Source organism: Ischnura elegans, chromosome 6 (genome assembly GCF_921293095.1).
Source record: "Ischnura elegans chromosome 6, ioIscEleg1.1, whole genome shotgun sequence".
Lineage (NCBI taxonomy): Eukaryota > Metazoa > Arthropoda > Insecta > Odonata > Coenagrionidae > Ischnura > Ischnura elegans.
Genome location: NC_060251.1, coordinates 61,121,360 through 61,145,540, shown reverse-complemented (window position 1 = coordinate 61,145,540; position 24,181 = coordinate 61,121,360). Strand labels below are relative to the sequence as shown.

General features: G+C 33.4%; 1 protein-coding gene across 5 annotated transcripts in view; it reads left to right on the top strand.

Moving 5' to 3' along the window:
• The window catches only part of LOC124160815 (2-oxoglutarate dehydrogenase, mitochondrial), a 123,536-nt gene that overhangs the window by 59,528 nt on the left and 39,827 nt on the right, over positions 1-24,181 (top strand). For 2 of the 5 annotated variants that reach the window (XM_046536892.1, XM_046536893.1), the window contains 2 exons: positions 10,921-11,023; positions 17,150-17,209. In XM_046536892.1, coding sequence (XP_046392848.1) covers positions 10,921-11,023; positions 17,150-17,209 — 163 coding nt within the window. Of the gene's footprint in view, positions 1-4,449; positions 4,571-10,920; positions 11,024-17,149; positions 17,210-24,181 lie in introns of all 5 variants that reach the window. The other 3 variants (XM_046536896.1, XM_046536895.1, XM_046536894.1) reach the window with 3 other exon arrangements.

Here is a 24,181-nt window from a genome sequence, read left to right as displayed (position 1 = left end):
ATATTTGTTAATATTTTAAAAATTTTGAGAGAAATCATGAGTGAAGATATTGGCAAAAAATTGAATCCACTATACATTCAAGTTGGTTTCTCTCTTCCTCGAACAATGTCAACCCATTGTGCGAAAAATCCACAGAGAAAAAATCATTCGCCTTGACCGGGATCCGGATCCCTCGATTTCCGGCCGAGTGCTTTAGCCAGTTAAGCTACCGAGGCGTCAATCTTCCCTGTGGAAATTTGACCCGGTCAAGGCGAATGATTTTTTCTCTGTGGATTTTTCGCACAATTTGTGCATTGCGGGTGACTCCCGTAAAGTTATCCCCGTGGCTAGTCCCGGTATACTTAAATTCGTCCAAAAATGTCAACCCAAGTGAATGCTGATGCTTTTCAGCATTTTTAGCTTTCAGCAATCATTGATACCTCCTGGCCTCATGCATTTTTTAGCAATATTGACTTCAAATGTGTGATTTATTCATATGCTTTGCATACTCCTCATTACTGGTTTTAATAGGAGAAATTTTGGCATTTTACAAAGGTCCTTTTTTGTCTTTATGGTATTACTTCCAGAAGGGACATCAGAATCCTCTGTTTTCTGTATTTCTATAGAAATGGAATTATTGTAATCACATTAGAGTATAATAATCCCCTGGGATTCAGTATAAAATATAAATATTGATATTATTTTTAAGAGATGACGAGATAAAGCTCTTGTTGTAAAATAATCTTTTTTGTATTAAATGTATCCTAATTTGATTGTTACTGTTTGCTTTTCATTAGATTCATGCTTAACAAAATGTTATATGCACTAATATACATGCTAGAAATGCACTAATATACATGCTTTAATTGTATGACTTCATGAAGAATTAATTCTTTTTTCTTACCAAAAGAACTGATTGAAACTGGAAAGGCTACATTTGATTAGTGTTGACATACTGAGTAGAATTTACTCATGCATCCCTGTTGTGTAGCTTACATATTGCTGATATTGCTGGCTGTCTTGAATCTTCCAAAGAATGCATGAGCAATGTATGCCTGTTAAATTGCTTTATGCATAGTCCCCTGGATTTAATAGCAATATTTAATCCTCCTTTGAGTGGTAGAACTTACAGTTAGTGAGTTGTAGATAAGCTGTCATTTAACATATCGGAACTTCAATTGCTGCATGAATAATTGATTGTGCCATTGATTTGGCTGTGTTTTGTGTTTGATTGTATGTTTGTGTTTGTGAGTGTGTGAATAAAATATTCTTCGTAACTTGTCCTTTAGATCTAGTCAATTCGTATTGAATAAGGTACTTCATATTGTCTACATCTCATAATATTCTAGTATTTTTTTCATGTTTTTCATCCGTGGCTGGTTGACCAAGTTGAATAGCAGTGTATAATTGTAATTGTTCTATGATATGTCTCTAAGATTAAAAGATTAAAAATTTTTTACCAGGGAAGGTGAACATCAAAGTGCACAAACATATGTCATTTTTCATATTGAGAACTTTCGCAACACTGTCAAAAAGACGCAGGCATCCCTCATTAAATGTTTTCATCCAATGATACAAGGAAACAAATGTTGCATTAATGTGTCTTCGAAATTAAGAATTGATCCTCAATGCAATTTAATTAAAAATTTGAATATCTTAACGTGAATCCAAACAAGCATTAAATCAAAATTTTATGAACACACTTTGCAAAGTGGACATGCTTATTGTGTGATCATTGAACTCTAGAATAGTCTACTGCATTAACATTTGTCTGAATATGTTATGTATATTTTGGATTTTAAACATTAAATCTGTCATCTGAAATATGCATAAATGTTGATAAAAACAAAAATTTATGCTGTCTTGAATATTGATTCGTGAAAACATAAATATTTCCATTATTAAAAGTGAATGAGACTGGAATTTGGGTGAGAGATGCCTGTAATCTTATTTTTAACTCTCATATACAGAAGTTAGTATTTAAAACTGCTTAATAGTTGTGCGTTTTTGTTGAAGCAACTTCCAGGGAACAAATAATTACACTACTTATTGATTACATATAGTTAAGTCATTGGCAGTCATTTCTCAAGAGGATTATCACTATTTCTAGGAAATTTTAATCTAAAGTTTTCATTCAGCAGTAATGCAGCTGTATAATTCTTAATGAGTTTGGTTTGAATTTTACTTAGACAGGAAGTATAAGTGGGTATTTTATACCTTTGGTGACCATTAAAGAAGAACATCTTGTATTTGTTTTGTAAGGGATGTTTTTTTAATTGATAGCCAAGGATTTCTTCCCATAATGCTTTGATCCTCCTGGCATGACATCAGTGGCTGCTTACTTGAAAATGCATGTAGGTCACAAAAGAGCTTAAATTAAGGTTGTATTGCTTTTCAGCTGGGAGTATCTACAATTACAGTTCGTGGGAACTTGTATGATTTCTTTCAATGGGCTCCAATATTTACAGGGATATCTGCCTTAGTTTTTCATTTTAATATGCATAAATTTTGCGAAGCTTTGTGTGAAATAATTTTCATTTAGTCATCTTTCAAATTCTTTGTCTCTTTTTATTCTTTCATCAAAATACTCCATTTTAATACACAATCATCCTCACCTTTACTTTTAAAAGAAAGTGAGTGGACATACGCAAGCATATTACTTCACCAATTTAGTGTAAAAAATATAATTTCATTGGCGGCTCTCTGCACTGACGTGTGTTGAAGGGAGTTTGCTGTTCTTCGAGTAAACTATTGATAAAATGTCCATTAATTTGAATCACATTGAATTAATCTATCTTTCCAAAGCATCTCAATCAATCTGTTTCCTGAATTAACAGTGAAGAGTTTTCTCTCTTAAATATTTTAGGCTGCTTCATTATCATCAAAATTTGTCATGAAAATATTCATGGAAATGTCATTCTTCAATGCTTGAAAAAAAAACATTCCATTGCTGCTTCTGGGTTTGATTGCTGGCAATATTAATTGAAGTTTGATCATTTCAACCAAGTGGAAAATCTTCTGCGTCATCAATTTCATTTGGGCTTATAATAACCAGGCTGTATGCGATTATAATGGATGAAGAAGGGTTATGGAAAATCCTGATAAGTTATCATGCAGGCATGCAAAGATGCTTTACTTCTTAAACATTCTATAATACCTTCCTTGACATAGGCTCACTAAATCTTCTCGTTGACTTTGTTTTTATCTTCAGCTCAGTATCTTTATTTTCTCATTAGTTGATATGAAGGTGCCCATCTTGAAGCAAAGCTGTTCTGTTTTAATTTATTAATTTGCTTTCCACAAAGATTTAATGCATTTTCCTTTTACTTTCCTCTATTTAAATACATGTATTTTGAATTCACAATCCTGATTATCTAAACTAAACTTTGTTATATTCTGCATAATTTTACTGAAAACTCACTAGTCTCGATCTCTTCAGGTCATTTTTAAGTTCTGGAATACATGTAATCTCGTGGTATTCTAACTTTTGGCAAGGATCTGAATGGATTGAAAATAGTTAAATTTTCAATATACAGTAAAACCTCTATATATAGTAACGGTGGGGGCCAAAATTTGGTCATTTTGATGTATGGAGGTTCACTATGGAGAGGTTTTAGTGATAGGCACCATTTTTTCATATCATTCAGAAATGAAAGGCACTACTGTCTATAAAACCATTATATGTATGTGTTTAAACAAACGTGCATGGATTAGTGAACATATATTTATTACCTATGTACATAATAATTACAGAAAGCGTGTGCTATCACATGATTTTTACTACGATTTGAGAGAAAATTATGAGATCTCTCTTAATTCAACAGTCATTTAAAATGATTAGGATAGTTAGATACCTTTGTTCCTATTTACTATTAGGTATGCTCTCATATGGAACAAAATGGCCACAACTAATGATTAACGTGAAAATTACAGCATATTAAAGGTATATAAGAACTAAAATTATAAGGGTGAAACATTAATCACTGAAAATGCCATTCCATGTACAATAATCGCGGCTGCATAAATGGTGTCTAGTTGTCTCGGTTTCATTTGAAGAGGTAGTTAGGCCGTCTTGGGGGTATCTCCTTGGTATGATAAGAGGAGGTTTTACGATATAAAGAGGTTCACTACATAGAGGTTTGCCTATAAATTTACATGTAAATCTGACGGGACCGTAGGGATGGTATGATGTCTGGAGGTTTATGATGTAAAGAGGTTCACTACATAGAGGTTTTACTGTAATTATGTATAATGAAGTTTATCTCATAAAATTGTTTCCATATTCCATCCCGTAAAAACTTTCTCCCCAGTGCAGAATGTATATTGGGTTCTCATGCGGTGATGGGTGATTCTGTTTCTGTTTCTGTTGGTATTTTTTCTATCAGATTTACACTAGGTAACTCAATATTAATAACAAAAAAATCCCTATCCCCCTCTGGCTGACTCTTGCTCCACCTCAATGCGGTAAAGGCAAGAGGCCATCACGTTGCAGCCGTTGACCCCCTGGAAATCAATTATGGTGACCTGCACGGTGGATACCAAAAAGGAAAGGGCGCCCCACCTGAACTGGTGGTCCGCAACTACATGCTTGGTAGGTAGGATTAGTGTCTGGTGGGAAAAAGCAGCTGTGCTCCAGTTATCCCTGTTAATCAGGATAAGAGGAAATTTCATCACTCATATGACAGGATTATCAGCATGTGAGGAAAATTTTTGTCAACCTCACTGGTTTTGTCTCTTAGTTTTGTGTGATGATTTTGTCCGTGTAGATGTTCTTAAGCTGCATTTAGTGTTAAAGGTTTACTCTTGATATTTTATCCAGAAAGATAAAAACAAAGGAAAATATTGTTGTTTTTTCTGAATAGATTAATTGCGTGGTGTTAAACATGATTGCTTTTGCTGCCAAAATTATTTCAATTTGAGTTGTACTTTATTACTTTCTGTAACAAGTATGACTGGAGTTCAGCTGCAAGGGCTAAAGTTTTCTGCTAGAGGTAGGAAGTAGTTTATAGCTGCTTTGTTCTCTGTGGATAACTATCCAGATGTTGAGGAGAATGGGGTTTTATCTAACAGGAATACGAAATGAAATATTATTTTTTTAAGATAAATAAATGTCTCAGTAGACTAGATGTAGCATGTCTGCAAATGGAAATTAGTAAAATACCATAGAAGATTTGGAGCATACATTTTAACCATCTCTGTTTTTAATTTGTAGACATATTGAAATTTCTCTAACAAGAGGTAGTATTTTCTCTTTAGTTGTAGAAATGAATGACTATGTGAAATACCTAACTCCTCCATCATTCTGGTTTTCTTTAACATGTGTTCGAGTTTTATTCATGGCCACTGATTTTTTTTACTTTCTTGACTTTTCTGAGTTAGTTGATGTGAATTGACGTTGCTTTCAAACAAAGTGATGTGGTATTTAGAAGAAGATTCATTTTAGAAGTGAAAGTTTAATGGAATATTTATCTCTTTATTCACCTATATGACCAGATACATACATAGTTACATAAATGCCATCAATGATTTGATGATTGTGACTGAATCTTCACAATGATATGCTCCTTCCGTTGTACATTCTTTGCTGCATTGACGACAACAAAGCACTGTCTCGTGAATCGTCATAGTATATTGGCTAGATTCAGTCCATACGTTCTGTATGAGGTTGGCAGATAAATTCCAGTGTATAAAATTAGGGTATTGCACTCTATTTTTTGCATTGTCATGTCTCATTGAACTATAATTTGAGATTAGATTTTGAGAAGAAATGTTAACTCGGTTAGTTCTTATTTAAATTTTTAGCCTTTTCATTTTGTAATGGGGAACTTAAGTATGCATTAAATTTTGCTGTTATCTTCTCCATTTTACTGAGATTAGTAATGCACACCTTAAAAACATTAACTAAACATAATGAGGTGCAAGAGAAAATTGGTGAAGCTAGTAGTAATACTGTCAAGCTCTGCGTCATTCATCATGTTGATTGGAACATTACATTTCAAGAAGCTATGTCAAATCTGTCTTGATTGCAAAATATTTGAGAACAATAATACTGCGGCTTAATTATTGTGGCTTGTGATGTCAGTCAGAGCAGCAATACTAGAAGTTAGCAATGAAATTGGGAAGGTAGCGATTGATAGGGTTTGAATTTTTTGTGCACAGTATTCATATGGTGAGGAAATATAATTTTGGGAAGTTAGCTGAAATGAAGTTTAAATGGAAATAATCAAGCGTAAAGTCAATGCTGTTTTGTCTCTTTGAAGATTTGGGTATTTTTTGCCATGACCTTTTTAACACGAAGAAAAACTTTGAAATTGGTTTTATTTGGGGTTTTCCTTGAAGGTCTGAAAGGAGGTAGTCCAGTCTATGATAAGGCATCCATCAATGCATTTTTTTTACCTAAAGAAATGTCATTGCTTCTTAAGGCTTTCTTGCACCTTATGCAATCCCTTGTCGCTTTTCTTCAATGCTTGTAAGAATACTTAAAAAATGAAAATGGTGTACAACTTATAGCACTTTTTCATTTTTTCACAAATTCAAGGGAACACTTATGACCAAAGCCTTCGAATTATAAGGACAATTTGTAAGTCAGTCATTGGCTGTCTGAGGAAATAAATCGAATAAAATTTATTTTTAAAACTAATCTCTAAAAGCCAATTTCACTGCCTCCCTGTCATTCATGCTTCTTATTACAAAACTCCTCATTTAGCAAATTGTGTTACATATTCTTTATAATTATCTGTACATTGCTAGGTGTATGCTTAATTATTCATATTATAGTCTTCTTTGTGTGAAATAACATTTTCAGGTGTCAGGAATTAATGTTTCTGTTTGCCTCCCTTAAAATATCATTTGTGTGAATTAATAACATAGCAATTGTCTTGGCATGTAAATCCATTCTAATGTTTTATTGATATGAAAAACTTGTGTTTTGCTGATTCTCTGTGGTTGGATTTTATTAAGTATTTATTTATTCAATGATTATTCCATTATGTTTTTATACTTTACATTTTATTGATGAAATTATTGTTGTTCTGTGTTTGTTTTTTTATGTGTTGTCCTAGAAATTCGTGCCTTAAAGTACCAATATGTTGATTTTTCAAGGGCTGTAAGCCATTCTCATTAATTGAGTCATGAATTTAAAAAAATATTAATTGCTATGTAGCCCATTTCCCATCACAATTAGCTAATTTAAGGATGAATTTTACTAATAGTTTCTTAAGTGATTTATGTAAGGCACAGTTTATATGGTATGACTTTCTTTCAAAATTAACAGTAAAGTTTTATGAGTATTTCATTATAAGGAGTTAAGTAAAAAATGATGTAATCCTCATGTTAAGGTTTAGAATTTTTTGTCCAATTACGCTATATGCTTTAATGAATGTGAATCAATTTTATATTTGACAAAACTTTAGATTTGATTTGTAATGAGCATGTGATAATTGTTATTGTTGAAATAATCATTATGGGAAATGCACATAAAGTTTTATAGCTCCATTTCAGTTCATTGGTCCATTAAGGTAATTTTTATTTATCTGGAGATAGAGCACATTATCTATGCACATTAACCAAGAGTTCTTTTTGCTAATTATTCAAGTTCTTTTTTATTATTTGGAAATAATTTACTTCTTTTGTGGTTGAACAGAACTTGATAATAGAAGCTATTATTTAGATATTAGATTTATGATTTGGATAGCCAGTTTCACCATTCATCAAAAGCTGAGGTAAGAAAGATAATTAGAATTCAGTTTTAAGCCATGGTAGTATAGATTTCTGGTGACAGAAATTTGTTTTGTGTGGGTGTGTTGGATGATTGAACTGCATGGTTTGTTTTACTAGATTAGATTTTACTTGTTTAGTGATAGTTTTTTCTGTATGACTAGCTGTCATAAATTGTAAAAATGTATTTTTCTCTTTCTTTGCATGCCCCTGTCCTTAATGTATAGGTAGACAGTATTTTGTTGAAGTTGAGCCATGCTTATCCTATTTAGTAATCTATTTTTACTATCTAACTTTTCTGACATGCAATGGTACTGTGCATGCATGCATCGTGTCTATTTTATATCAGTTGATATTTGATTGTGTAACCCAGATGCAGTGTCAACTAAAGAATGCTTATGTCAGTGTTTCATAAGTTCCAGTCATTCGTCGATGAAAGTTTATTTCTCATATTTATTTCCATAGAATTTGACTTAGGAATCATTTATTCATTGAAGCCATTGTTTAGAAGGTTGTTGAACTGGAGTGTATGTTTATAGGAGTGTATTCTAATTCCTTTTCTCTTTTTTTTGCCATGAAGTTAAACTCAGAGCAAAAGTTTTCAATTGTTGACATGACCTCTCCTCCTACCCTGTTGCAATGTTATCTCTTCTGAGTATGTTTATTAAGCATCTGTGTGACTCAGAACGGTGTTTGAAAAAAAATTGGAAATGTTTATAGGGGCATCCAGTATTTTTTTATGTCATTGTAAAATGATGTATAAACATTTGGGCTCAATCAGGCAATTATTAGGGGTCACACAGCTTTCAATTTTGTAAAATAGTGATTTGCTTGGTCAAAAAAATACCTAATTGCCGGAACATAGTAATTTAGTGTGGAACTACTCTCACCATGACCCTTGAAATTTTTTTGCTGGTAAATTACTATTTTGCAACATCCTTGCACAGCCTCTCATCGTTGTGTGATTGTTCCCATTTTTGTCACTTGATATCCATCAGTCTATAATCAAAAACAGAGTAAGCCTGTTCCAATTTCCAATTTTTCAATTACATATATTAGTCCCAAAGACCCATAATCCCATGAGTGTCCTAATGATGCAGAATTGGTTCCAGTCCCCTTTTATTTTCAAGGAGGACGTAGTTTATTTCTGTACCTAGGGAATACTGAAGAAATTATTTATGATCACTTAAATAATCTTTGTGCTGCTGTTCTTCAATGTTTAAGGAATTATTATGCTCCTGGACTATACTTGAAAATTTGTTCTTGCTTTTCCCCACTGCCTTAAATCCAATTGAAATACCATTTAACTGTGCTGCAACAATATTCGATATTCCTTTAACTAGACCATGAACTTGATGTTTACTATGTATGTGCTTTCAATATTTCATGCCTGTTGAGTGTTTATTGCTTACTTCAGTTACCAGTTCTTTGTAATTGGCTGGCTGGATTATCAGTTGCTACCGGCTAAACTTATTTTGCCCCATAATTTTCGGAACAATTGTTATACCCTCAAATTGTGCTTCAGTATTTGTAGATGCTATTGTAAACCCTTAAATGTTGTTTAAACATTTTATGTTTTCGTATTGATACAGGTAATTTTTATAAATAAAACTGAATAGCAATATGCAGGTGTAATTCCAGAATGTGATTTATTGGCCCAACCCAATTCAAACATTCATTGAAGCCCATGTGATATTTACCCTTTGACTAACTAAAGAAGAATTTTATGCATCTCCCAATTAATCACTCGAATTGAAACACTTCTAGTTCCTAACTATTGCTTTGCTTTTAAAACACCAGAAGTTCAAATGTTCTTTGTTGACAAGCAATTTCATTGTAAATCTGAGTGCATCGTAATTGGTGGATTTATTACATCAGCCTTTTCAATAGCTGTTTTCGTTGGAGATGTATTATGGAAGAAGAGTGTTCTAATTGTTGTTATAATTAACATTTCGTTTCTGGCGGTGTATTCATTACCAACTAACTGTTGAGTTACTGGATGATAGTGTACTTTGGAACATCTTCAAGCTATTTCAGACTGCTGAATTACAAATCAACATCTATAACGTCTTGGTGAGGGATTGTGAAAATCTATTCTTCCTACTCATGCCTTAGATGTAAATCCAGCTTAGAATTGATTGCTTAACCAGATGAGATAATCTGTGGAAAGGGGTGTGAGATAATGTCAGAAACAGTCTTTTAAATATGCCATTAAAAACACCATGATTACATAGTTTTTACCTATGGACAAATTTTTATTAGAGCTCCATTCTTAAAGATTACCTATAGAATGCTTGCTCACAGTCATTGGTTTTTGCTAATCGTTTCTCATTTATTTACAAATTCAGCCTTTGGAAATTAGGATAATTTAGGCAGTGGAGTTTCAAGTTCTCATATTCGTATTATTTTGTTATTGCTAATACCAAGTCAATGAGTTTTTGTGCAATAAATTATTGGTACAATTTCAATACATAGTTCCTGTTGTTGATATTCAGCCTTGGGAATGTTATGAAAAAGCGTTTTAGTCCTGAATAGCCGTCCATGACCCAGTGAACGTATAATAGCTTTGATTTGTGCAACTTTTTCCTAGTAGTATTTCTTTTCTTGTGTTCTTTTTATGTGATAAGCTTTTGGTATTATCAGAAAATACTATTTGAAGATTGATCACATCAGTTTTTCTACTTAATGTGACATTATTCAAGCAAATTCAATCCTGGGAAAAACTACTGGGGAGGAAAATGCCTTGGTAAATCAAGTGGTGTGAATTAGAAGATTGGGGTTTGAATCCTAGTCAAGGCAAACGATTTTTCCTCTCTGGAATTTTTGCACTTAAATGTGTCATGTTGACTTTACCGTCCGAAATAGTAAACGAAGCATTTTAGTCCACTATGGTGACATATGTTGTGAAATTTGTGGAAAAAAAAACATTTGTTTACATGTATACACAGAACTCTTCTGTAACGTATAAATGTTGTCCTATTATTGTTCATTATTGTGAGGGATAAATGTTGTCTATAATATTTGTTTTGTGGCGGTGATTTAGTTGTGGCTGCATGTTCAATGTGCACATCCAATTCAAGTGTCAATGCCATTCTAGAGTGCCAACTTCCATCAAGTCATCCATTGCTTTTTCCCTACATCAACTCTTGAAAATGAAGCTTGCAGCATTTTTCACCATTGTGCCTTCTCCAATCCCCTCCCACTCTCATTCTCTCTCTCTCTCAGATTCGAGGACATCACATTGCTGAGCTTGATCCTCTGGGGATTTCGAGTGCAGACTTAGATGAAAAACATCCACCTGAGTTACTATACACAACCTATAAGTTTGGTAAGGTTTCATGTAGTTATCCCTTGTGTTATCAGTGATATACTTTTATTTTTGACTTAAATGTGATAATATTTTGTATTGTTGATTATGATTTATATTCTGGTAGTGTACTTAATTTTGTATGCTAATGTTAGTTGTCTATGGTAGTGATAATAGTGTGACGACTCCAGTAAAAGTGATGGATAATAATATGAGAATGTTCTCTGGAAGAGGCTGGTCGATCGATTGAAGAACTGAAACAACATTAAATGTTGGTGGTGATCTGTGCATCAAAATCAGCTCTCATTATCTCTAGTTTCCTCTTTATTTTTTACTCTTCATGAATTCAACCAAATGCTGATTAAACTATGTACTCACATTTTCATAGCTGCTCGCATCATTCATGGTATTAAGGCCTTTGTTAGTTCAAGGATTTAGATTTTTAGGGCAATACATGTGTCATCATAAGAGAAACAGGGTAAGCTACCATCAGTATGTTATTAGGTTGTACACTCACACTTTTGCCGAGTAATGTGTATATCAAGGAGACGGTGATGTATGGCTGGTAGGAGTTGATTATTGAACCTAAATTTGAAAGTTTGTGCCAACAATGAAATTGGTCTTTGAAAAATCATTTTGGTTCACCAGGATTCAAAATCAGATCTGATTGCTAGTTAAATATGCTACCGGTTACACCACCAACCCATCTTCTTACACGGCGAATCATGGATTAGGTTTACCAAACAAGCAGTTGATGTCTCAAGGTCGTGCTTAGCCTCCATCTCAAATCTTCCTCAACTTACCCAAAGTAACACGGAAACAAAAGACAAGCTACGAGTTGTTGTGTAAAAAGTGGCTGATTAACCTGGGAACGTGCAGAAGACCCACAAGAAATGAAGCAAAAGAACACACTCTGGGCTTAAGAGGAAGGGCAGGGTAGGCATGAGTGGGCTCCTACACACATAGAGATTGACATTCCTGTGGTATTTCAGAAAATGTAGTTCCCAGGGGACCCCACATGTCACGTATTCCTAAAGTCACTGTCAGGAAGAAACCCTGCTTAGTTGTTGTTCCTTGATTGTCAATTTTCAATACACTCCAAATGCAAATCTCAGACTGGGTTTACCAAAATTGTTAGCAGGTAGCTTGATGATTTAACTGGTAGCATACCTGATCGGCAATCAGGAGATTAGGGTTTGAATCCTGGCTAAGCCAAACAATTTTTTCAATGGCAAATTTCTTCTTTGATATAAATTTACACTTATGCACATGATCGTGTACAAAGTCACTTTTAATTTGCAGTGAATTTAAGAGATTAAACTTAGATTCCATGCTGCTCTGCTAGATTCCATTAAATTCTGCTAGATTCCATGATGATCAGTTATTAGGGAGTCAGTTAGTTAAGGCTAGGAGGTGTTACTGGATGCACTCGATGAGGTATCTCTAGGGGGCCGTCTGGGATGATTGGGAGGCCTTAGCTGGTGCTCATGATGGGGCCCCCCTTACTGGGGGTTTTGGGAGCCTCCCCCGGAAATTTTCAGGAAATTGCATGCCCAGGAAATAGATTTTGATGCTTTTCTGGCTCTTAAAATCTAGATAGATGTTAATAAAAAATAGTCATTTCGTAAGAAAAGATGCCATGAAAAGGGAGAATTTCACAGCTTATAAAACTTAATACAGTACACTCCCGATTATCCGGGATAATGATGGGGAGAGACGGCACGAATAATCGTAAAACACGGATAATCCAAACTTTCACTCAAATGTCTTGCTATGTTTATAATTTACGTGAAACAAACAATACATTATTATTTATGCAGTTATTCTGTTATTTAAGAGTGATTTCCGGACTCATAGGGAGCTTTCTTCGCCAGTTCGCTATCTTTTTAGCGAACATGGTTGTACTCGTATTATTAATGCTCCAGGTAAGGCCTAGTTTCGAAAACCACACTTCCGTGGATGTGTAATCTCGAATACAGAAAAGTGGTTTGCACGAATGCTTCAAAACCACCGCTCGATGTCGGAAACTGCACTGTCAGGCACCACGTCACGTAGTCGCGTCTCACACAAGTTGCCCCGGTCGCAACTGCTGCGTACGGTGTATCCGTGATCAAGGAGCGCAGTCGCGCGCGGCGAGGCTTGGGAAACAGGAACACGGTGCTCCCGTGAATGCAGCCAGCGCGTGATCGCTTCCGTTTTGCGAAGGGGATTCTAACGGAAATAATAAGCCCGGTGTATCCCATCATTAATGCCGTAATTCCGATGATTTTGCGTCCGATTTTTTTTATAAAGATCGCGGAAAAAATTGAGCGAGAGTGAAAATCGTGCACGGAAAATTCGTCACCCGGATAAACCGCAGCCGGATAATCGGGAGTCTGCTGTAATTTGTTATTGCTCACTTATCCATTTAGTGAATTTGTTCCTTGAAACTGCTATGAAATGTAAATATGGATGATGTAAAAGTACATTGATGATGGACTTAGAGAATTCAAAGGAGTTATGAAGATGAAGCCAGTTCTTGACAGATATGATTATTTGCATAGCATACCCCTACAGACTCATAAGTCCTTATTTTAGCCCAATGTCACTTTTGTAGAATGTCTATGAGACAATTTTGTTGTATAATTGTGAAAGAAATACATTAGTTTTAATATTTATGGGAAATTCCTGAAATGAAATCCATGTCCTAAAAATTATAGGATGAAGTTATTGAACTTGCTGTAAAACTGTTTTAATGATTTTTTATGATACAGAAAAATGACAACGTAATCTTGATTATCTTGAGGACTGTGGGGGAATTTTAATTTTTTATTGGTTTAGAAGGTGCCTTATTTCCATGTTGTGCGTATGGCAGAGAAAAGGTAGTTATTATTTTGATTTGGATGTTTTGAGTGGCTTAAAAATGTGAAAACTGGGAGATTCTGCTGTTAAAACTAATATATATGATGACCAGTATTATTGGTTGCAAATTCATGAAGAATTTTAGTTTTTCTTCATTTCAGTTTTTGAAATGTTTGTCTAGTATAAGGTCTTATGTATGTATTTTTGACTGATCTTATTTTATTTAGTTCTTTTCGCATTAGGGCTATTGATTGGTGTTGAGCTTGTAAGGGATGAAAGGAAGAGAGTGAGTCAGTATATTTTTTGCCTTGATGCTTTGTGTAATTCAAGGACTTTGTTTAGACTGTTAACTCAGGGGTTCACTTATTTCTTAATCCTCCAGTGGGGTATTTCTTGTAGCTGAAAGTTAGTTTTTATTTTATTCTTTGTGAATATGGAATCTAAGCTCTATGGTTGGCTTTTGATAAGAAAGGCTGGTAAAATCTGTCCGCAAGTAATTAAATACCTCCAAAGTTATCCAAAAATGATCAATTTCCTAGTGAAATCTTTAAATTAACCGTAATTTTTTACTTAAAATTGGTGGAAATTAACAAGTTACTGATGGATTTGACCAGTTCTTTTTTCCTGAAGAATTAGGAGCTGCAAGCATAAACTATTATTGTCTCGCTTAATGTTTTTAAATGTTATGAGTGATAGTGCCTGCAAAATGTAGTGGTGCTACAAGCTAAATAGTCTCTTTGAATTCCGGTGAGATAAAATGTCGTAAGATAGAGTAGTGAAATTAGCGTGCCCAAAACCGGAATTAATGCATTCATGCTCTAATTCAGTTTTAATATAATAAATTCTTAAACTTTAATTATTAGCTGGTGAATGGTCGCCATAAGTAAAACCCGTTGTTACTGTTATGATGAGTCCTACTTGACATTGTTTTCACAACCTTTCTCCGCTTTTTTTCATGATACCATTTGCTCTTTTGTTGTGTGTAGCTTGAAGGTAGGCCAAGTACTTCTGTGTTTGTTGCCATCTAACAGTTTTGTATTACTTTTCAAGTACGAAATTTCATTCCAAAATCTGTACAGTATATTTCCATGAATATAAATTTTAGGATAAGTATGCATTCATTTATAAAGAGTCAAGAGTTAGGTAGCAAACACTTACATATTTGAATTTTCTATATTAAGCTAACTTTATATTTTTCATATCATATTTTGTTGAAGCTTGAATTGGCAGCTACATATTTCAATGCTGTTGGCAGCGGTGGGATAAGATAAACCCTTCCTGCTGGCAATGCATATTGAAAACCAGTGGACTCTTATGGCACATAAATTTACTGAGGCATGAATTACAATTAGAGCATCAAACTTCTGTGGAATTTATTTCATCTTGAAAAAGCCTCAGTTGTTTTAAAAATGACTTCAGAAATTCAGCAGTTGAAAAAAATTAGTTATATCAGAGTATCAATCTGTTGTACATAAACCTGCTAATCCTAAAATATTATCAATTACTCACTTTATGGCTCAAGAGTTAAGAGTTTTATTTAAGCATGAGACTTTTGAATTGCTGTATAGAGTGCTTAAACAATATAATTTTTCTTGAAATGTGTCATCTATCAACTGATAAGTTGTGCTACAGTTATATCAAGGCAACGCTTTGTAAATGGTGCGATGAATAAAGGCAGGAAGAAATAGAAAATACTTATCCCCCTACTATTTTGCTGTGTTTTTCTGAAAGCAGTGTGTGAATGGGTGAATAATATTTTGTTATAGAGAAACCCGCCATATAGTGTTGAATGTGATACCCATACTGGAGGAATGTTAAGATATTAAGTGCTGAGTTTACTGTCTCTTAGGAATAGTTGTATTCAATTTTTCAAGTAGGTATTTAAAAAGTCTAACCGTGCCTGAATTAGACTTAAAATAGCTTTAGCTAAATTAGGTTAGGAGCATGCTCTATAATTTATGAGTGAGATATACTCTCCGTCATTATTGCAGCCTATGCAAATTTTAGCATTATTCAGCAAACCTTACTTTGTCAACATCCAGATTAAAAGGCTTTGTTCTTTTTGAAAACATAAAATCAGGTATGAATGTAAGTGGTCTACATATTTGCTTTATTGCTGTATGTATTATGATTCATATACATCTATGTTAAAGTATTTCATTTGAAATCTGCTTAGTTTTTTTATCACTGTGATAGCTCAAATTTAAACTTTCAAAACAGGTGTGTTTGGAATTGTTGAGACCTATAATATCTTTTACTGAAATAATAATAACCTTTGAACTTACTCTATTCCCACCCAAGTAGCTCCTAGCATTCATTAAATTTTTAATTTAGCTAGTGTATAGAATCTGTGTAGTCAATGTCATTAATGACTGGAAAATTTCACTGAATTGGTGAAAAGGTTAAGGGGATTTAGATGCATAAAAATATCCATTTTCATCAGACACTTTTTTTATGTGTTCCAATAATAATATTTATCTTACAATTTTACATCACCATATAGGTCAAAATGATTATCAGATAAGTTTTAAATAATATCATATATGTCGAACCTCATTAGTTTCTTGGCCTCTTATTTCTGTGCTGAATGATGAAATGCTTCAGTAGTAAGCAGCTGTAAATTGATTGTATTAGTGATTGAAACTTTTTGCATAATTAGCCATGATAAAAATCTGCATTGTTTGTTATTTTGTTTGAATGGTGTTTGTGAAATTTAAATTAAATTAGTAGTTGCTCTGTTTATAAGATAATTGTAGGGTATTTTTGATGAAATATTAATTTCTAGCTTTGTCATGGATTGCTTCAAAGCTATTGGAATGTATTTATCATCTTTTTTATCTCCATTTTAAGATAAAGTTTTACTATTTTTACTCATTTACTTTCAAGTTAAAATATTTGCATGACTTACTAAGAATTAGAATCTAGATGAAAAAATAGAAGTGTTTTGCTATTGTTTATTTATGTTCATTTGTTCTCATTCTGAGATGTTTAAAACTACTAAAATATGTTATTTATGTGATCCAAACTTTTTTAACAAATTTATCTGCATTTTTTCATGCTTGTTTTCGTAAAATGGAGACAACAGTCAATTCTTTCCATTAAAACATATTTAGAAATTCTTTCAATAATTTCTCCAAATATTTATTCTATGGTGGAAGTACTTTCATTTTAAAAATACCTAATCAGTTAACAAAGCCTTGGCTGTTGACTGCTCTTTCATGAAAATAACATTTCCACCTTCATCCGAGTGTTTTCATGTTGAACATAATGTGGCTAGTCTTACAGACATTGTTGTCCTGTCTTTAGATAGGGTACGAAGCACGACTTACTCTGACCTGCAGAAGAAAGTGGACTCATTGATGGCACGTACGTAGTAGGTAATCTGTGGTGGGTGAATAACCTGCCATGTAATTATAAATAGAGCTTAAATGTGTGCAAGTTGCGTTTTCAGCTGCGGTGATTTTTTGGAACTCGTTGTTCAGTTGTACATAGTGTGTGTGCATGTTTATCATTATTACCGCTTGCTTTTTGATACTTAACTAAAAAAGGAAATGAAATGTATGGGGGGATATGCTTAAGTGTAAAAATCTAATTATGTATTGTTTGATATTTTTTGGTGGGCGATAGATTCATCCTTTATGGAAATGCTGTTTGTGGTGATTCTCCCATTGAATTATCACTAAAGAGTGATCTGTATCTCAATGCTTCAAGTAATTTATGAAACTACTGTATATTTTAAGTGGCTCCTGAAAATGTTTAGTGAATGCTTTTGTCATCAGGATGTTCTTTAAATGTTGTATTATAACCAAACAAAGTATATATGGGCTGTGCGTTTGTGTAATCAATGGAAAGTTTTTAATGGGGCAATGCAGCTTTGCGATTGGCATATTTTCCTGTTGAAGTAATGTTAAATATCTGAGATAAAGGAATGCAGTCGCAGCTTTTTGGTATGCGTAAAAAAACTTATTTTTCTGTGCCTTATTGTTGAAATTCTTTTGATGCTCACTGATGATCGTGATATGTTTGTATTGCATTGCAGGTTTGAGATAAACATTTTAGGCACATACATTATCTAACTCCATCTTAAGCTAACATTTATTTTTGCTAATTATTTTGCTATTCACTCAAATTCCTGCTCTCATGTAGCTATCTCTTGGCATATGTTAATTTAGGATAGTTCAATGCAATGCAGATAGAAAATGCTATGGTTCTCTGTTAGGACAGTAAGTCATGATTAGAGTTAGGTCCCTATTGATTATAGTCTTATATAAATGTAAGTCTATTCAGAAGTGCCCTTGTCAATAAATAACTAAAACCTGATCAGGATAACCAATTTGTTCAGCCAGCTGAAAATATAATATTTTGAATGGTAATAATGTTTATTTTTAGGATATTTAATACAAATACAGAAACAAAAAATATTATGCAGAAATTTGGAATAAAATATAAAATTGGATGGATAATTATACTTGTATTGCATTAATTTAGCTCAGTGCATAATGCATTCAGAGATTTCATCTTACCATCAGTTTCTAAAAGTGCCTTTTAAAACAGAAAAAGAGAGGAATGTCCATCCTTCTTCCAACTTTCCCACCAATTTGACCAACCATCAGTTCAGATGGTATGTTAGAGAGAAATGCTATTCCCTGGCACGTCAGTTAGCTGGATGATGCATATAATCCACTCTTTCTATGGATTTGGGTAGTGCAAAACACAAACAGGGATAGACTGCATACACAACTTTAATTTTCATGCTCAGAACACGATGACTACTTGTTAGTCATTTAGATTAGGAATGTTGAGTTGTTCATTAGGTGACATATCCAAATACTTGCCCACACAAGAACAAAATACAGCCATTTATTGGAAATATTTTTGAGTCGATATTTGCAAGCCTTGTCCAATGAATGCTCATTCTGTCCAAAACAGTGACATGAAGGAAAACAAGTGACTTATTCTAGGCAATTTTTTCATTGAAACTTCTCCATACTCCAAAATTAATGTTCAACCTTATCCCTAAACAGCAATTATGCCAATGATAATGGATTTGCTGCCTCCTTAATCTTGCAAGCATTTTCTGCTGTGAGATAGAGACTTCTGCTACAACATTTTACAAATAGATCTTATCCTCTTAATGAACAGCACATTAGGTTGATTTGAGGAAAGAATTTATCAGTTTTATTTTAGTTTGTCTTCCTGACCGATTGGATTCAGTGCTAAAGTCTCCAACTTCAGTGGATTTTTTTAACATCTTCTGGTAACAGAGCATGTGAAATCTAGGAATTATCCCTCTTTTCTGATCCAATTATATTTGGTTACCTTCCTCGATGTATTGTCCAATAAAAGAGGGATTGTCTTCTGACAATTTTGAATTTCTCCTGCTACCCATGTTTACTATTTATGTGATAGTTGGGCATTTATGTGACCTTGGTAGTTAGTGTAAAGGTGATTTTGATCTCTTGACACATTTCTTAAGTACATTCATTTACTCTCATGTTCTGTCTTAGAGTCATATGTACATGTTTTACAGAAATATCCAAAATGCTCGTTCCAGTGTCTTGTTTCTTGATTCGTCTCGTCCAAAATTCTACCTTTCTGTCACATAAATTGTCAAAATTTTCAAGTACATATATGCTACCATGTGAGGTGCTTCATCCTTTTTTGATGCCATGTGTTAAGAGTTAACATTTTCTCTTAACATCATTTTTATGGGTTTGTGTCACATGTCACATTGGTTCCATTTGATGGCGAGAGCCCTTATTAACTGTCTGACATGTTATTTCTTTAGAGTTAAAGCCACCTTTATGGTGCTGACATGCTAACTTCCTAGTTATGACTTTGTCTCCGTTCATCCATTTCCTTCTTCTTGAAGCTGTTTTGTTGTGTACAGCTATCACCCTTGTTTGTTATTGCTTGAAATTTTCTAATTTGGAGAAGAAGTAATACTTATTTGTACTAGTTACCCTTTCAAATTATTTCTGATAAGGTGTTCATGGTATTCATAAGAGATGTAAGTTACTTACTATCCATCTCTTAAATGCACGCTACGTATTTAAAAAAAGGTTTGCCAAGCAATTGTTATATGTACCGTGGTTTGTAAAAAGTGGAACAATATCTTTTTAAGTTATCCTCTGCTTGTTTATCATGTATACTTTTCTACAATATTTAAATGCTCAGCTTTATTCACTTTTTTTTGCCAAAGAATGGAAAGATATATACTCTCTTAAAATGGACATTATTTTCTTGACATTTCTGTGTAAGGGGTTTAGGGCTTATTTATTTTTTTGTTCAAAGTAAGACTTAGCTTATTACATTCCATCGAGGGTGTGCCAACTAAAAAAAATAAATTTTTGTTAATCAGTGCAATCTACAGCACAAATTAATTACCGTAATGATTGGAAAAGACCATTTAGGTGACCATAAGCAACAGTATCATCGTTAATTTCTTTTATTCAGCTTAGAAGTTACACTTACACAGCCGCAATCTCAATTCCTCTTGAAAGCTATCATAACAATAATTTCTGTGATGCATGCATCATATGGTATGTCTTCAGAAAATTCTTTTGTAGAATAATACCAATTATTAAGCAACATTGTTTTTTTTTCTTTTCATGGTAGCCTTCCTGAAGGTAGTATCATATTTTTTTAAATCTTGAGGCAATGCAATTGTTAATTTATTCAATTTATTCACTATGTTAATTGAAGTATTTGAAACAACCCTGATTAGATCACAATAATTGGTGAGCTATTGTGTGCATCATTTTTTTCAATATCCAAGACAAACTTGTCGAATGGTACAGTTTGGGTTTCCTTTAAATTGCATATGTAGAATTCGTGTGTTTTCGTGGTCTCTGTATGCTAATGTAGGTACTATGTTCATGGGGCTAAATGGAAAAAAGCAGGAGCAGGAAAAAGATTGTGGCAAAAGTGGTGCTGCATACCTGTTTGGTGTAATTTTACAATTCCATTAGTTCTTATAATAAGGGAATTTGCCAAAACTAATTTCAAACTCCTTGATTAAAAATCATAATGGATTTTTGGATTGGTGGTCCCATGAAATATATTAAATTTTCTTAATTATCTTCACAACTTTGTTACTCATTAATCAACCATTTGATTATGCATTCAACTTCTTGAAACATTTAATTAATACCTTTGTTGTCTGCTAATAAAATGGTCCAAAGTTCGCACTCTTGATTCCTTTTCAAGAATCTTTGACAGCTTTTTCCGTGCTTATTTTGACGTTCTTTTCTTCTGCTTAAAACTTTGATGCATTAAAGTAACAATTTGCAGGTGGAAACTGAGCAGATATAATTTAAATTTGCCCCTGTAATTGGCCACTGATGCAATTAAAAAGCTTAGCTTATTTGTATGTGAGGTGAGAATTTCATGTGATCCATCAGCTAATGGGTATAATAGGCATCCTAAAGTCATTGTAGATACTTGGGACTTGATATAGTGAATATTTGAAAATGATTAATGGAAATTAAAATATATTCTGCTCAGTTTATTTGCAACCAACCATGTTTTCAGTATTAGCAAGTCTTACTCTTATTCTTAAATCAAGAGCTAAATAGTACATTGGAGCTGATCTGTTGAGCTATGATGATGATGTAATAAATCAGGACGTGTTGGCGATTATTCAGTAGTATGAGTATCAATTTCTTCTTCTTTATGCTCTATGATGCATTATATAATTATTTATTGCTCCATGCTTTTCTCTCTTTTTATATTAGTGCTATTTTTCTGCCTTAAGCATCTGAAACTTTGTATATTATCTTAAGTATTTTCACTAACACTAAATCCCTTGAAAGTGAATCACTGCTACTTTTCTCGTGAACATCATCATGCTTGCATGGTTTTAAACATTTCGATGAATGTTTGCAGTATTCTGATCTAACTTTTTTACCCTATTGAATTACTCTTGTGTTAAAATGATATATTTTAGCGATGCAGGTGCTGTAGTAGGTGTTTGTATTGGTGTATTGGTGTTTGGATATACCTACCTTGAATAAATTTTACTATATAATACTGCTTATTAATCCCTTAACTTGCCTCTCACTGAGCAGCTTGTAAGATGATTTTAATAGAAGTTGTATTCATTGCTTATGTTGTGATAATGAGCACATATAATTTTCTGTTGTTTTTCATTTACCAAAAATATGACCCTACAAAAATACTCGATGCAATGTCGTTGGAAATACCATATTTATCCTAATATAATCCCCCCATCTTTTCCAAAAATGATTTTGGTATAAGTAAAGGGGGACTATATTCTAATGTTTCCCCCCCCCCCCCCCCCCCCGAGGCTGAAGCTTCAAAATTAGGGGGGGGGGACTATATTCAGAGAAATGTTAAATTACTCTCTCCGGAAGCTGGGCGTTTGATGGTGATTTCCTCTTTTGCGCAAGAATTCGCTAAAATAAATTCATAAGAAAATACAATCCCTCAGTAGCTGAATTAGCCTAAGCATTTAAGGGAACCTGGTTCAACCTCGTCCAATAAAATAATTTTCTCCTGTCGAACTTTTGCTTTTCATGTGAATCTCTGCATGTGTATTTCGTTTCATTATATTCATGCTGTTTTATGATGCAACCCATTGGCAACATTTTCCATAGTTCAAGGGCTAAAGTCTTTTAACTTGAATTAATGAATGAATAGCAATAGAATCCATATCCAATTGTAATCTATTCATATGACAGAAAAGTCCTGGTTAAAATTGTGGTCAAATCTGAGAATTTTTCTCAGCAAATTTCTTCCTTTGCGGTCCCCAACTATATCCTTGTTTTTTCTCCATATTTCCTCTTCCATTGAGGCAGTAATTGATGGTGAATGATTTTTTTATGGCATTATAATTTGATTTTAAGTTGTTATTTATGAAAATGTTTATGGTGTTTAAGGCAATATGACCTTATGTATTTTTCCATCATGAAGGTATTCGTATAAGTTGATCAAGCAGTATATGACAGCATTTAGTAGGTTTAATTGAAATAGTGTAAGAGATATATGGATATTTTATACATGACATGATTGCATCATTATAATCGTAGTATTTCTATGCTAGGGACTTCTGTATCAGAAATTGAGAATGTCCCATTATTTTATGATGCAAAAAATCCATTTTGTAGTTTTCGTATCTTTGTTATCACGGTGTTGGTTACAGATGAAGAAATAGTCTGAATGTGATGACACACTCGATTTCTGTATATTGTTTTTTGCATGACAGTTTCATAATCATTGGTTTTTTAAAGTTACAAAAAAGGTAAAAATGTAAAGTGTAAGTTTCAGCAAAAATGTCTTATGTACTTCTGTATATTAATTGTGGTACTTGACAGGAATTTGCATATATTTGAACCAATTGGGATTGCAGAGTGTGAAGAAGAGTTGTAATGGTTACAGAGGACAGAAAGCAGATTATTTCTGGAAAAGTCTGTGAGAGGTCTCTAAGTCAGTCATCAATTCTTATGTCAGTTAATAAGCTGTTGGTATGTATATTGTCGCATGCCACATTTCATGATTAACTTTTTTTGCCATTAATTTAAACCAAAGTTCTGAATATCATATCCAGTCAAATCACTGATTTTAATTGAAAAATCCAAAATGTTAATTATTGTTCAGTCACTACCATTGCATCTAATGGAAAAGAATATTCAGAAGGAACATGGGATGTGCCATCCCAAGTACAGTTTTAAGTTTTTTTGTATAAGATGTTGGAGCACCTATTACAGTTGGGTATTTGTTTTTGTTGTAGGTGCAAGAAAGTGCTTATATGTTCTTAATTATAAAATCCATGGTCATTATGACAGTATTTTATGGATTTTGAAGCCCCAATTTCCTCTTACAGTGACCTATCATAACTTAGCCATCTTATGTTATCATGAGCTATTGTGAATTCAATAATACAAGTTTTTTGGATTTAGTTATTATTTTCCTCAGATATTTCTGTTTTTTGTATCCTGAATTGTGCAATACATTTCAAATTAATAAAATGCTTTTTAGCTTTTATATGTGGCCGACTATAACTGGGCTCTTCTTAGTGTTCTTGGCATCTTGACCAAAGTGCTGCTAACTTCTGTCCTCGTAAGTTGTGGAAGCTTCAATGTTTCATAATTGTCTTTAGAATAATTTCGAAATCAACTTTTAAACATGCTTTGTACTTGTTATAGCAAGGCAATGAATCTATGAAACCTCAAAACCTGTTGGCTGCTGAGCATGTACCAATGGAGGAGGAAAACTTGTAGATTATTAGTTGGTATTGGTTTTGGTTGCTATTTGCTACTGAAAGAACCAGTTTTATCAACAATTTAGGTTGAAACAATTTTTCATTTGGTCATCATC